Genomic DNA, 15,284 nt, shown 5'->3' with positions numbered 1-15,284 from the left:
GTGAGAAATAAACTAAATGTTATATGGAAGATGAACAACTGGATCTTCCGGCATACTCTTTTTTAAAGTATTAAGCATCTGCAGAGGATGCCTTGACGGGTTTTTTATAATCTTCTTTTTCTTACCACTTTTTTGAAGCAAATTGCTCCTCCCTTCAGTGGATCAGCCCTGTTTTCTTTAGAGGAAAAATGCAAAATATGAGTAGCAGCAGTGCCCCACCACCACAAATGGCAAATAAACTGTTAGGGAAGGGAGCAATTTTCTGAACGACTATCAGAATTAATGTTGTGGAAAAAAAGGTTTTAAAACAACAACCTCTACAGCCATGGATTTGAGCTGTGACTTCTCTGCCCCTGTTCTATTTTGAGCCTTGAAAAGAGCAGAGTTCTCCCATAGGTTCATTTCTGAAGCTCTTGTATTTAAACATTTGACAAATTTTTTCCACCTATGGTAGGATATAAATGATGATGGTGGTAGATAAAGAAACAATGTGTTTCAGATACAGGACATCTCTTTACAGAATGCAGAAAAGGCCAGGAAAATTAAAGTAGGGATTAAAATGTACCTTCCTGAATTATACCAAAAATCATTGAATAACCTGAAATACATATGGGAAGTCATGCTAACCCTCAAGTATGGAGAGGCTTTCAAGGCAAGAGAGGTGGTTTGCTATTGCCTTCCTCTGCAGAGCCTTTCTTGGTGGTCTCCCTTCCACTGACCCTCCTTAGCTTCCAAGATCTGACGAGACTGGGGTACACTATGATGCCTTTACTTCATGACAGTGGTTTAAAAGGACATATTTGAAGCTTGGCAGATGGTTTGGGGGGAGGGGAGGGTTGTGAGGGTAAAACCATTTCAGTAGGTAGACTTAATACAATGGGTTTTCTCTCAGAAAGTGCCTGTGGAGATCTAGGGGATCAGGATATGATGGTCCCTTTAGTCCAGATTTTGGGAATGTCAATGTTAATCATGTGTGGGCCTTGATAAATTGACTGCAAAGATGTCTTCTGCAAAAAAAAACACAGAAAAAACTGATTTAACTAGGTTATTTTTAATAGCTGCAACCTGGCATTTATAGCATTATCAGCATGTGTTTGGCGAGCCCCATCATCCAGATAAGCTCTGGTGTTTAATGTGCTTAATTACTTGCATGGGGTGCAGTTTTTCCAGTTTTAAAGTCTACATCTGTATGCTATGGAGTGCTCTGTGGGAGATGTTGGATCCTACAACTTGTTTTAGCAAAGCACTGGTGCATGTTTAAAATTTGGGAGTAGCTGTTCTGATTGCTATGAAGCTATTGAAGAAAACAAATCAACAGTCTCAGACTCCATACCTACACGGTGATCAAGCTAAAATGAGACTGAGATACTTGCTGCTTTTCAGAATTAAGGCTTGTGTTTTTGATTTTGAAATGTTTGGGAATCTATGGACTACTGTGAGTAAGATGCCACATAGTGTCAAGTCATTTCTATCAAGTGAATAGGGAATGGGGACAAGAATTGTTTTCTTCTGCGCAAACGTTCTTGAGAAGGCTCTGGGGCCAGGGAACTTTGATCTGGCTCAATGTCCAGCAAGAATAAGCTAGATAAGCAGCATCCTGCACACCTCTTCATCCTCTGCATCATCCTCTACAGAGGATTAGCTATGCTGAATAAGCATTAGAGCTTTAATGACAAACAGGGTGCTTTGTTTAATGGCACATTCCTTGATTCGCCATGATGAAGCCATTTGCCTCCTTGGTCCTTCTCAGCGCATTTTTCATCTCTCAAAGTAAGTAATTTTGCTCCATGCTTTCTGTAGCATAGTATACCTTGGGATTTTAGCATTTGATCTTGTCAAATTTGCTCTTTTTGGTAGAGTTTGCACCTTGTTTTAGTGGGATTGTGCACAAATGACGGACAGCTCAAGATGTGCTGTATACCATTAACAGCCAGTTCTCTAAATGTCCTGGTGTTTCTGGTGCTTTTGGATTCATAAATTTAACAAAGATTTTGTTTTGGTGCTTCATTGGTACTTGTACGGACTTTTGAATGCAATTTGCCAGTGGCATAACCATGGTGAAGCACAGAAATGGCTACATTTTAGAAAACTGGCATTAGTCAATTAATTTTCATCTCCAGCCAGGGATAAAAAAAAGAAGACGAAAGGGAGGATCTCTGTACCATATTGAGATTTATAGGACCAAAAACTTGTAATTTTTCTTTCATTCCAGTTAACTTGATAACATTTTAGAGAAAACAAATAAAAATGCATGTGGGGATTTCACTTTCTTAAATAATCCAACCTTTATTAGTAGATTATCAGAAATCTAGGAAATTACTTATACTGGACTAGAATTATTTTTAAGTATGAATTTTTATGACAGAAAACTAGGGGCTTATTTTTAATTGAGTTTTTCAAGGTTTTCTGACAAATTTTTATGCAATAGAATTACCTTTTTATTTTTAAGATATTCGTTTGCAACAGTTATTTGCAACTAAAGACCTTTATGCACTTTTAACTAATAACAGGTGAAGCACTGCAGTGCTATACCTGTGTAGGTGCAAGTGATGAAGAATGTAACAGACAAGGAACTGAGCAATGTCCTGGGCCGTCCGATGCTTGCGCAGTCATAAGAGGACAGTCAAGTAAGTGGTTATATAATCATAACTGAAGGCATCAAGTTGATAAGCTACAACCACAGAAGCCTGTGAAAATTCTGTTAGCAACACAGGAGGAGGAAATCAAATAATAGCTTCCAAAATAGTGGAAATGATTGTCTTTTATCTATAATTTTTAATACATTGTACCTTTGAAGTGGAGATGCTATGGTGTCTGAGTTCTTTTCTCTGCATAACCATACCACTTTGGATGCAAACTGGCTAACCTTTGAATTGCTCCCCAGTGTTTTGGGCCCCCTTAATTCAGAAGTTTAAAAACTTTGTATGCTTTCGGTTCACTTATTTTGTATAATCCCTTATTGTTACTGTGGATAAAGTTAACATCCCAAAAAAGTGGCAGCTGAGAAGCTGACATGAATTTCTATTATAGATAGCCAAATAATGAATGTGATCTAGTCAACAGGCTTTCATTTCTCAAGATATAGAATAAATAAAGGGAACATATTTGCATGTAGCTATGAAACCTGCTGGGTGACCTTGGGCCAATCACAGGTCTCTCACAACTTTCTCAGCCCATGCAGTTACAGGCAATGGTAAATCACCTTTGAGTGTCCCTTGCCTTGAAAACCCTCTGGAGTCGGCATAAGTCAGCTGTGACTTCACTGCATACTCACATATTTAATGGTTACTGATATGCAATGCTATAAAAAATGTGTATAGCTTAATTAACTCTTATCCTTAAAATGGCCACTAGCCTTTCCCAAGGAAAGTGGGTTAGAGATGGCAGCCTAGATGTTCTCATTTGGGTTAAAAAGATAAAGAATTATATAAATATGGATGCTTTAATATGTTTTGGATTTGCCTCTGAATTTATTGTAGGTGGAATTATGAAGTCCTGTTCATATAGGTCATTCTGTGAGCGGGCAAGGCGGGAACGCTCACGCGCACCTGGAGTGAATGTTCACTGCTGTTATTCCAATAACTGCAATGCCAAAAGCCTCGGCTCAAGAAACATCATCTCCACCAACTACTTATTTCTGCTTTTCTCAGTGATTTTTTGGCACTTGATTTTTAACTTGAAATGAAAATGGGACTGGAAAGAGGAAGCAATTACCCTAGAACTGCAAGGCTGTCTTTGAATCAAAGGGTGAACAATCCAGATTCATTAACTCTATTAATGTAATGCAGTATATTAAAATCATTGCGGGTTCAGGGACACAGAGCTATCTGTTAACTCACTTTGCAAATACAGGAAAATGGTAGATGGTGACTGAGACAATTGGCAGATGACATTTTACTGATGATGCCCAGGAACCTGCACTGATAGTTATTAATAGACAGTGGAAGAAGCATGTTATTTCAGAATTTCTCTACATTATTCTAGCAACAAAAAAGCTACCAGCTGCAGCCTTGTAGTGTGATATGAAAAGCTTCACACTTAACAGTTGTAAGAATCCTTTGTACATAATAAAGTAATGCTAAGTTTGATTAAGCAACAATATGGCCTAAATTTTTTTGACATGGAACTTCTATGGCAGGAACTCTTTATCATTAATGGCTTATTAGAGGGGAAAGAAGATGAGAAACAGCTAGATTCTAATCTGGCTAGAAACACATGTGATTTGTCTGTATTGGTTTCATTGTATCTACTCATCCTGCATTATATCTACTGCATTGTATCTACTCATCCTGCAAGAAATTAGTATATTGCACGGCATATTGTTCTAAACATTAATGATTCTCATTTAAAATAGTGAATGGATTTTACTTCTAAAAAGGGGCTATGAGGAAAGAGTACGACTTCCTCTAGGATAATCAGTGGGACTGAATTTACAGAGCAAGATTAACCTGTGACATGCTTTCCAGTCAGTAGGCTGCTTAACTTATTTACCAGTGGCTTTATTGAGATAGATGAATTAATTCTAATATCCCACTTAAATTCCAATTCAGCTCAGCATTCTATTTATCTGCCTTTCTCATGTAAGAAATAAAATGTTAATGGCATTATCTCAATCAGTGGACAGATGAAATATTTTCATAATACATAAGCATGATACAGAAATATTTCTCCTCAAACTAATATCAACATCATAAAGAAGACAGATCATGAATCCTTTTTTGAAACTGAGTTTTTATTATGACTATATTTACAACAGAGTTAGGATCTGAAAATTGTGATGGTACCTCATGCATCCATGACCAACATAGATTTTCAAAAAAAGTGTCCCAATTTTTGTTTTTAGCAGGGTCAGGCACCTACAAATGCTACTGGCATGTAATGCAGCAACAAATATGAAATGCTTGGAGATATGTCAACCCACCTTTAATGCTTAATATATATTTTCTGATTTTTCTTCAGGAACACATTTTTAATATACCTGATCTTAATTCCAATGAAACTCACTGAAATTAGCTGTCATGAAAGCTTATGCAGGAATAAATGTCTTTGAGGTGCCATGGACTCCTGTTTATTTTTCAGCAAGTATATTAGGCTGTAATTCCAACAAAAGATTTTTTTTAAAAATTCAGTTGAATTCATGTTAAGGTCCTTGAAGATACAAACTTTTCTAGCTTGATCTAGAACAATAAACCCCATAAGTAAATTACAGGTGTCCAGTTTCATTGCTCAAATTGTCATGCTAGTACATGCATACAGAGGGTTGTGTGAGGTGGCAGTCATTTGTACGATCAAACTGAGTCACAATCTTTCATACTAATGACCTACACAAGTTTTTGTTGCTTCTATATGACAGTACACAGGATCAAAACCAAAAATTTCTGTATCAGTATTTAGCCCACATTGGTTTATATTTGGTTCCTCTTGAAATTGTTATATTGTACTAAGCATTTTAGGAGCCATGTTTCCATTTTGGTAAAATTCTATAAATCTGTGTTTGGGCGGCTCATTTGATACCTAAGTATATTTGTTTTCTTTGACTAAAATAAGCTCACACATTATATAACAATCACCAAAGCTGTAATGTTCCTGAACTGGAAACACCAGTCATTGCATGGATTAAGTGTGCAGCATGTAGTCCACTTCTTTGTCCTTGGGGCTGGACAATCCCTTCCCTAGGTGCTTGGGGACTGAACCCTTTCTGTAATTACTCAATCCTGCTCATAAGCAGCTTGACTGCAGACAATACAGTTGTCATCGTCCTGCAGAACAAGTTGAAAGGTGGCTCTTGAATGCAAAAAAAGTGTGTGGGGGGACGACGACGACATTCAAGTAATTTTTGGTTGTTTTCCCATTGTACACTGAAAGGGATATGCTTATCATCTCTGAAATAGTACTATGGGCTTTGGCAGCTATGCTTCCCATTGTATGAGCAGGTCAAACAGGAACATAAAGGGCACAACTTTTGAACTGGCTAGCAGAACTTCATTGTTTCCAGGGCTCACTGAAGAGATTCTTAAGAATCTCCTATATTATCACACAGGATCTCTCATTTTCAATGCTTGGGAAGGCTTGAGGGAACAGCAACTGAGCAAAAGTGACATTAAAATTTATCCTCTAATTCTACATCAGTGATGATACAGAAGCCCTTGGACTTCTCTTCAATGATTACTGAGTGTTTAGCTGATTCCAAAGGAACATTGTTAACAAGTAGGGGGCTGTGATGTTGCTGGGGAATATCCCTTGTCTGAAGTAAAGTCCCAAGTGGTTAACAATATTTAAATGTATAGTCAATGTAAAAAAACTTTTCTTCAAGTGTAAATCCAACAAAGGACAAAATAAAGAGTTATTTTTATCTTATGAGTGTCAGTTGCAGAAAGTGTCCGAGGTGTGTGTGTCTTTTGTTCAACTGGATTCTGAGAACAATTAACATTAACACTGTCTTGTATGTGTTTACTCTTATAACTGCAAGAACTGGATCATAACTGACCCACATCATGATTTACTAAGCAAACAATGTTTACAGAGTGGTTTGCCATTGCCTTCCCCAGTCATCTACACTGTATCCCTCACAAACTATGTACTAATTTTACTGACCTTGAAAGGATGGAAGACTGACCTTGAGCTGGCTACCTGAAATCAAATTCTGTCAGGATCAAACTCAAGTTATGAGCGGAGCGTTTGACTGCAGCTTACCACTCTATGCCATGGGGCTCAGTCTGAGAACAATTCCTGCTTTATAATTAAACACTATTAATGTTCCAACATTCATGAAATTCCAAGCCTATTTCACATGTTCATGCCAATGGAAACAATTGATGACCAATAATAATTCCTGGGGGGAAGAGTTTAAATGGGACAGAATAAGCAAGAGTTGATAAATGTAAAATCATCAGTCAGTAACTGCATGTGTGAATCAAACAAAACAGACATCAAACAAATTGGATGGAATTTATCACTGTAATTGCCTGAAAACAAATAAATGTTCAATACGACCAGTTCTTGTATTGAGCTGCAAATGATCACTGTGCTGAGAATATCAGTGCTGGAAGTCGCTAAAACACACAACCAAATCCTGGTTCAGAGATAGGGATGTTTGGTGACTTTGGCCATATTATATTTCTTTATCTCCAGTATATTGTAGAGAAAAAAAATATCTGCCATATAGCACTGCATGTAAGAGTTTTGGTCCATTTAAAAGGGTAAAAATAAATATCCGTATATTTCTAAGCAATCTTCGTGTCAAAGCAGATGCCTATATGTGTACATAGAACTTCCTGCATCAGGATACATAGATTAGAGTTGGATGCACATTCACGTACAGATACTGTCAATTCTGCATGGTATCCTGATATGCATCTGACTCCGTATACCCAATTACATTCTATGCAAAAAAGGTTCACATAGCTGCACACCATTAAAGCTAGATCTTGATACTAATTAATAATTGTCTTTGCTCATCACACAAACTATATACTTGGGTGGATTTCCGGAATGCTAATAGGTTAAAAAAAAACAACCCTGCTCATCTTGTAATGTAAGAGAAATGTTGTGACCAGAGGAAGGTCTATGTTTCAGGTCCCATGTATGTGACCTGGAATAAGGACCTGCACAGATTTCATTTTAATCCACTTTAAGATGCTTGCTTAAGCATTGGATGTTTGACTCATGATGCCATCAGACCATCTGAGCTTAATTACGCTTACGTGATTAAGTTAGCAACAACTAACTTAAACTGTACCAATTTCAATTGGATTTAAGCATTGACAGTCTTAATGATTTTAGGACACATGCATATGCTACTGGAAATATTTCTCACATATTGAGTTCATTTTGCAGTTTTTTGTTTTTCAGAAGACAACAACAGACACTGTCTTATATGTGTTTACTTTTTTTATAAATGTAATACAAGAAACAATCAGTTTTCCTATACAAACTTTCACGTTGAAGATATTTCTTTGCAGTCTTACTTTCACCAAGTTATGATCCAGAGTGAAAACACAAGGCTGCAGGAAATCCATGCATCATAGGACATGATGCCACAATTGAGAGAAGATGTCATAATACTAATTTGCCTGCGTGCTGACAACCTTCGGTTGCTAAAGAAGCTTATAGGTATCGTGAGTCATTTTTTTCCAAGAAGACTAAGGTGGAGCAGATACAGGAAAAAGCCTGTAAACCTTCTCAACCATCTCAAACTTGTGTATTTACAATTATTTTTCTCACCAACGCATTAAATGGCACAACGCAAGAATGTTTCTGTCTTTGTCACACCTCGAAATTCACTTGATTTACTCCCGCTGACTAGACTTGTTCCTGAAGCACCTGCTTTAGATACTAAATCAGCACACCTGTAAGTAATGGCTAATGTTTTCAAAGATGTATTTGCAATGATGATGGATGTTGAAAGGAAACTCTTCTGTAGGAATGGTGATCCTATGAAACTGAGTATATATGAAACTGCATTATATTGTACTAAGTTAGACCTTTGATCCATCTGGCTCAGTACTAAAAGGATGTGGGACAACACAGTTCTCAGTGCATGTTTGGTAACAGACAGAGATGTAGCTACAAGGGGGCGCCATGTACCTGGTGCGTGCGGAAAACCACCCCCTGACCCTGACCACTTCCCCTGCCTCGCCAGGCCTGCTCCTGCCCCACCAGCCTGGCCCATTTTCAGCCAGCTGAAGGTGTTTTCAGCTGACAGAAAAAGGTAAGTGGGGGGCAGAGGCGGGGATGTGGGGGCGGGGTCCAGGCGCCCTTTTGCCCCGACCCCCATTTTCTCCCCCTATGCCCCTGGTAACAGATGCTATCTTTTGGGCTCAGCCTGACTCATAAAAGGAACCTACTATGCATTTGTTACAATGAACTACCCATTCCCTGTAAGGTATAGTATACTACATAACATTTAAGAAAAAATTGAGGAAACAAAATTGTCATTTATTTTATGTTGGTTCCTTTACACTCCTTAAAGAAAACATTCCGACCCTTCCTAGATACACTATTAATAAGATTATTTTAGTGTTGTCTTCTTGCATGAACAGACCTTTGATAGTGTCTTTTTAACCTCCAGGTATTTGCTGTCAGCACCCTTTGCAGTTCTGGGCGGACTTTCACCACGTGAGAAAGAGGTAGCTAAGGTAGGTGAGATGGCTTCACATAAATAAGTCATAAAGAATGGATTCAACAGACTATCCATGAAGCATTTGTTCCAAAAAGACCCTATTGATTTATTTTGCTTAATGGCCATTGTTGATTGAGCTGTTTTATTCTTCATGACCCATAGGTTTCTACATAAAAATCATGTGCTTTAAAATCTATGGGTTAGATCCTACAATTCCTTCTTATCCTGTGTGGAACAAGTCTGCTCACTTACCAGAAGGGAACTGTAGGTTTACTATGTATCTCAACTGATAACTCCAATACAAGAAACGCAGTTGTGTTGTCAGTCTATTTGAGCGATCATGGAGGACGGGAAGCATCAGTAATCTCTATTGTGAGGTGCATGTGTTCATGACAGGTTTGAGCTTTTGCCCATGGCAGTTGACATTCACTTTGTCATCTTCTGTGGTATGCTAGAATATTTGAATATGCATGCTATATAATCTCTAAACAAAAATATTTATCTATTTCTTTAAGACTAGAGTACCTTTGCATCAGCGCTATTTCCGCAGACAGGCTGGGCTCACCAATCGCTGGCAATTTTCATTTAGTCCAAGTTGTGACCTGCTGGGAATTGCACAGGCAAATAAGGCTGTCCGAGTTGGTCTCAATGAGACCCTGATGAGAATAATGTCAGGTATGGTCATAAATTGGGGTGGTGGTGGTGGTGGGCTGAACATTTTAAACCAAAAGCTTCTCTGTAAGCTTGTGTTAGCTTACTATGCAAACTTCTATGTTTTATGGTCAATGTTGACATCTTGCATACTGCTAGTAGAGAAATAACTTCACAGGGTACTGATCTCTAAAAATCCATAACAGGTTATAATGCCGTATTGAGGATCTCTAGAATGACCTATTGTTGAACTCCTCAGCAGTTCCAAAGGAGACCACTAGTTAGCATCTGTACATTTAGAAGGGTTTAACTGAAAACCATTATGATTAAGAATGTGTGTTAAACTCAAGAGGAATATTTTGTTTTACTGCTTGGCATATATGTCTCTCGCATTCCTATTAGGAATAAATTGATCACACAGCTTCAGTAAATCAGTGGTGCAATTCCACAATCCCAAATGGAAAGCGGGGAAATTACATGTCTGAATGTTCTTTTCTTCATTTTTAAAGCCTCCCTACATGCTGGAAAGTAGTTTCTAGGCAGAAGAGTTCTAGTTGAGATGTCTTTTTGATATAATAGTTTTGCATTTCCTGAAATCATCTCCCACCACAAAAAAAAAAAGACTTCAGACATGCATTCCCTTACAGTATAAAACTGTACATTTCACCAAATTATCTATGGTTTGCATAAATTGAGGCATATATTTGTACCCATAACCAAATATGCATTTATGTATACTCATAAATTATACATATTTTGATATCTCCACCCCGTCCTCAAACTCTGGTCTCATCTGCTTCCGTACCCACTCTTTGTCCTGGACTATATAATCCCATGGTTCCTAGCAATCCTAGACAACATGCATCAATAAAGATATATCTTTATTACCACTCTGCTCAACTGAAGCCAGTGGGACTTATCTCTGAGTAAAATGCATAGGACTGAGTTTAGTGTTTAGGAAGTTTCGAAACCACTGGTCAAGAGAAAATTCATGCCCTTTCATTTCCTATGAGTCTAATATGTCAGTCCTCTCTTGGTTTTTTTCTTTGCTTAACCACAATTATTTAACAAAATAGGTAATGGTAGCCTAATGGTAGCCTATTATCCCCCCTACAGTCCATTACAGAAGTTTAGCTACAAGGAGATCCCTGGAAATGTATTGTTAGTTGGCATTTTCCAGTTGCTTGCACTTACAGAACAAATTTCTTTAGAGACTTTCTGTACATAAAACTGAAACTCTCATATCACCATTTTTGAAATAACAGATGCCTAAAGGAAAAAATTAGCAAATTATAGAAACAAATGAGAAGTCTATGTAAACTAATCCATTTGCAAGTTTTCATTCTTCAAAAATCTACCCATGATAAGAGATTATACATGTTATTTACCACAGACGAAAATACTATAACAAGCATTTTCTTAATCCTCCAGTTGATGCACCTGTGTCACTGAATACAGAACGAAAAACTTGGAAGGAAATCTCAGATCTCCGGGCAGAGTCAAAGGGGCTACTTGTACAATATCCAACTACAAAACCCAAATTAAGGAACAGGTAATAAGCAGGATATCATTCGTGTACTGGTATTTTGCATATAGACTAAAACTGAAGATATTCTGTAGCGTTGATGGAAGTTCAGTGATATACAATAATCAGGAATATTTGCAGTGGAGAAGATAACAAATCCAGTTAAAATAACCAGCTGTTTTATTTTTTGCAATGCGCATGATCCTTTATTTGCTTGCCTACTTATTCCTGCCCCTTCTGAGTTTAGCATGGATTTTAAGAACTCTGAATTAAATCATCAAATAACAACAACAACAAAAAGTTAAAACAACTATGGTAGCCTAAACCAGCCCATGTTAACTATGAAGGCCAGATAGGCGATTATAAACAATTCTGAATGCTTTGTGGAAAATAAATGTTTGGTATGCCCTGTGAGAAATGATCCAAGAAAGCATTTTCCAAACATCTTCTGGACAATTATTCCACTAATCAAGTAAGCTAACAATGAAGACCGCGGTAAGGCAGAAGGCCAGTAACTAATCCAGAGGGAGAGACCCTACTTCATGGAGGGACAGTGTCTCTAAAAGGGCTGACTTAAGTAGTGCATTGTGCCTGCATGCATATTGAGAGGTGAAGCTCTTCGGGTTCAGCAGAGTTTTAAATAAAAGTCTCAAAACTTGAACGGAGCATGGAGGCCAAAACCCCATACAAGACTTCCCAAAATCTGGTGGTGCTGCTTATAGTGTTTCATTAAATTAACTTAAAATAAGTCATTTTCATTTGATATTGTAATTTTTGGTCATTCTTTCTTATAGCTGTTTGATGTTAGAAACATTCAAATTAGAGATTTAAAAAGTCTGCAAGTACCAAAAACTGTGTTGAGGCTTCCTATAACGGCAGTTACCATAGATTTTGATGGTGACACGTCATAGTGTTTTACATAGACTATCTTAGTTTGTCATTATTTTTGGATTATCTAGGCATTCTACAGATTCAGCAGTGTTTGAGAAATTCTTTCTCCAGTGACCCACACAGTGCTTGACATTTACAGGGGACTCGTTTTGTATGATTTTATTTATTCTTTCATTGGTATTCCTTTTCTGCTCTCCACTCCTTTGAGTTCTAAAGGACACCACTCTTTAGCATAATGACAATGCTTCCACATCTCAACTACAGTAGAAAGATAAAGGGTAGGTGTAAAATACGAACCGAATGCAAGCAGATTGAAAATGAACATATCTTTTAAAAAGTAACAACCCTTCAGGTATAAGATGATGTATAGAGTACCATCTAATTTTTATCAGAATAAATTCTTTTTAGTTTACTTTTTTCCTCTTGTACTACTGAATTCATGTGCTTGAATGTAGAAATCCTGGATGTCTCATATTAATTGTTTTGGGCATTTTCTCTCCATTTTTATAGTTGTTCTCTTTGTGTCTCAATGATCTCAGCCCCCTCAGTAATCCTGAATTGACAGTGCATACTTTCTATATTGTTACATGTCTTGACGGTCTCTTTGACAGAATATTTTAAAACATGACCTTAGCCTATTTTAGGAACACTGATCATTTCCTCCCTCGGATTTCTTTTTTTCCACATCATTCTGCTCCAAACTGTTATTAACAGACAATGACCTAACTTGAACTGAACTTTGTTATTTTATTTTTTGATGTCTTTATCCTTCTACTTTTTTGGCCAGGGAGGTATGTGAACACCCTTTCATGTTTTTTTTTTAAAACTCTGCAATTGGCTTTCTCCCAGTTTTATATATGAAATTCTTTATTATGTACATAACAACAACCGTTTAACTTGCTGTTTCTTTTCAGGAACATTTGTACAGATGTCAACAGGATGTTGTATTTAGTTTTGTTTGCCCACAATATATTCATATTTGCTGTCAGGACAAAACTGTATGTATTGTGCTCAGGCCATTCCCCAGTTGATTTTTTAAAAGACAAAAACAGATGAGGGAAGGAAAGACATCTGCATCTGACTAAGGCAAGAAGATCCATGGGCTGGATCCCCTCCCCTATGGGTCCCTTAGCTACCCCCCTTATAGACACAAATTCTTTCCCAATTTGTGTAAAATACATCTTAATCTCTTTTCCTCATGGAAATGTAACAGAAAACATGCATGCAGTTTTCCACACTATTTCCTCTCACTAGATGTTAGGTGCGGAAGCTGCAAGATTACTCTGGATGGGCCTCCTGTTTTGGAATGGTTAACTCACTACAGACTGTTTATTCTCATATGTCTTGTTCCATAACTTCTTCCTTCCCTTTTCACTACATGAGAGGCTTTTTTGTATTTGCCTTTTCTTCCTCTCCCCCCCCCTCCTTTTTCATTTAGGAAAATCTGTGTCTCAACCTCCCCTTCTTAATGTCAGCAGCAACAAACAAGGCAGAAAATGTGAACAAGATTTATAAAAGAAGAAGAGTACAAGTTTGGATTTATAGATTGCTTTTCTCTCTTGTAAGGAGCCTCAAAAGGGGCTTACAAGCTCCTTCCCTTTATCTCCCCACAACAGATACCTTGTGAGGTAGGTGGGGCTGAGAAACTTCAGCAAGAACTGTGACTAGCCCAGAGTCACCCACCAGGCTTCATGTGTAGAAGCAGGGAAACAAATCCAGTTCACCAGATAAGAATCTGTTGTTCATGTGGAGGAGTGGGGAATCAAACCCGGTTCTCCAGATTAGAGTCCACTGCTGTTGACCACTGTGCCACACTGGCTCTCATTATTATACCGTTATATCATTATTTGGTCTGCCCCCTACTGTTTGCAAGGGGGAACTTGCCTCCAAAGAAAGTTGAGCATGGAATAGCAAAGGATAAAGCAGCAGGACAACAATGAAATGCTAGTGTGCTATAGAGCAAAACTCCGTTTTTTGTGGGGAGTGTTTTCAGGGAGACACAGGAGACAGGCTTCATCAGAAGGGACCCACTTCTCTAAGCCTGTTCCTGCACTAGGGTTGCCAACCCCCACTTGGAATCTGGAGATCTCCCAGTATTACAAGTAATCTCCAGATGACAGAATTCCAAGCCCCCTCGAGAAAATGGCTTCTTTGGCAGGTGGACTCTATACCTGTTGAGCTTCCACCTCTCCCCAAATCCCACCATTTCCAGGTTCCACGTCCAAAAATCTCCACGTATTTTCCAACCCAGAATCGACAGCCTGTCTAGCCCATAGCAAAAAAATGTACATGATAAAACCCTTACTTTACTAATTAGGAAGTTAGTATAACTCAGCTCCACTGAGTGATATATCTGACTGATATTTTCTGGTAATAACAGTCACAACTATAATCATTTCATGTGCATTAAAACAAACGTCTTCTAACTATATTTAATCCTTGGTTGTTTCTTTTTTTTCTTTCTCTCTTAATTGAGGCTTTTCTCTCAACAAGGACCTCCACATGAGAGGCTTTTTTCTTACACACAGAAGGTCACAGAAGGCTTAGAGCCAGGTGGGTAGTTGCAAATGAAAAAAAAAAAGACCTTTGGTGACATATCAGTCTTTCACATGGTTTCTAATAGCTGTGATGCAGTTCACTTTCCTGATGGCACTCTCTCTCTGTTTCTTCAGATGTAACATTGGAGTGTCTGGGCTTCCAGTGGGACCTTCATCGTATGTACTTATTTAAATCCCAGGTCCTTGCAAATCTTCTTGCTTCAGCTGTTCTAGATCATGGCATGCATTATACAGATAACAGAACTGTCAAAGGTATTGACTTTGAAGTCTCTTTGTTATTTTGATAAGCATAAAATATCTATTTATTACTATCATGCCCTTCCTGTCTACAAAGATAGCTCAAGTGGTCTACAAAGCTTAAAACATCAAAGTACAATTCTAAATTAAACATAGAGCACAAATGTAACAGCAAACCTCCACAAAATTTTAGTCCCGATAAGATTTAGAGGAGACTAGCATCCAAAGCAGAATTTCACCCCTTAAGTTCAATGACTTTAATGCACTAAGAAGGGTGCAACTTTGCTTAGGAATGCACTGT

The 15,284-nt window shown here is 37.9% G+C and overlaps 1 protein-coding gene and 1 long non-coding RNA gene across 2 annotated transcripts in view; both read left to right on the top strand.

The window, feature by feature from the left end:
• The first annotated feature begins 1,680 nt into the window (after nucleotides 1–1,680).
• On the top strand, nucleotides 1,681–6,357 carry LOC125438130. Its single transcript, XR_007245293.1, has 3 exons — nucleotides 1,681–1,770; nucleotides 2,511–2,627; nucleotides 3,480–6,357. It is a non-coding gene; the product is annotated as an uncharacterized LOC125438130 (long non-coding RNA).
• A 1,877-nt stretch (nucleotides 6,358–8,234) lies between these two features.
• Nucleotides 8,235–15,284, top strand: part of BTBD16 (BTB domain containing 16) — a 39,388-nt gene continuing 32,338 nt past the window's right edge. The window contains exons 1-6 of the mRNA XM_048506887.1: nucleotides 8,235–8,350; nucleotides 9,071–9,141; nucleotides 9,644–9,796; nucleotides 11,204–11,324; nucleotides 14,665–14,741; nucleotides 14,861–14,998. Of these exons, the coding sequence (XP_048362844.1) occupies nucleotides 8,235–8,350; nucleotides 9,071–9,141; nucleotides 9,644–9,796; nucleotides 11,204–11,324; nucleotides 14,665–14,741; nucleotides 14,861–14,998 (676 nt within the window). The remainder of the gene's footprint in view (nucleotides 8,351–9,070; nucleotides 9,142–9,643; nucleotides 9,797–11,203; nucleotides 11,325–14,664; nucleotides 14,742–14,860; nucleotides 14,999–15,284) is intronic.

This window comes from Sphaerodactylus townsendi, linkage group LG08 (assembly GCF_021028975.2).
Source record: "Sphaerodactylus townsendi isolate TG3544 linkage group LG08, MPM_Stown_v2.3, whole genome shotgun sequence".
NCBI classification, from domain to species: Eukaryota; Metazoa; Chordata; class Lepidosauria; order Squamata; family Sphaerodactylidae; genus Sphaerodactylus; species Sphaerodactylus townsendi.
Note: the sequence above shows the minus strand (reverse complement) of the source record. Positions and strands in the feature narration are given on the sequence as shown.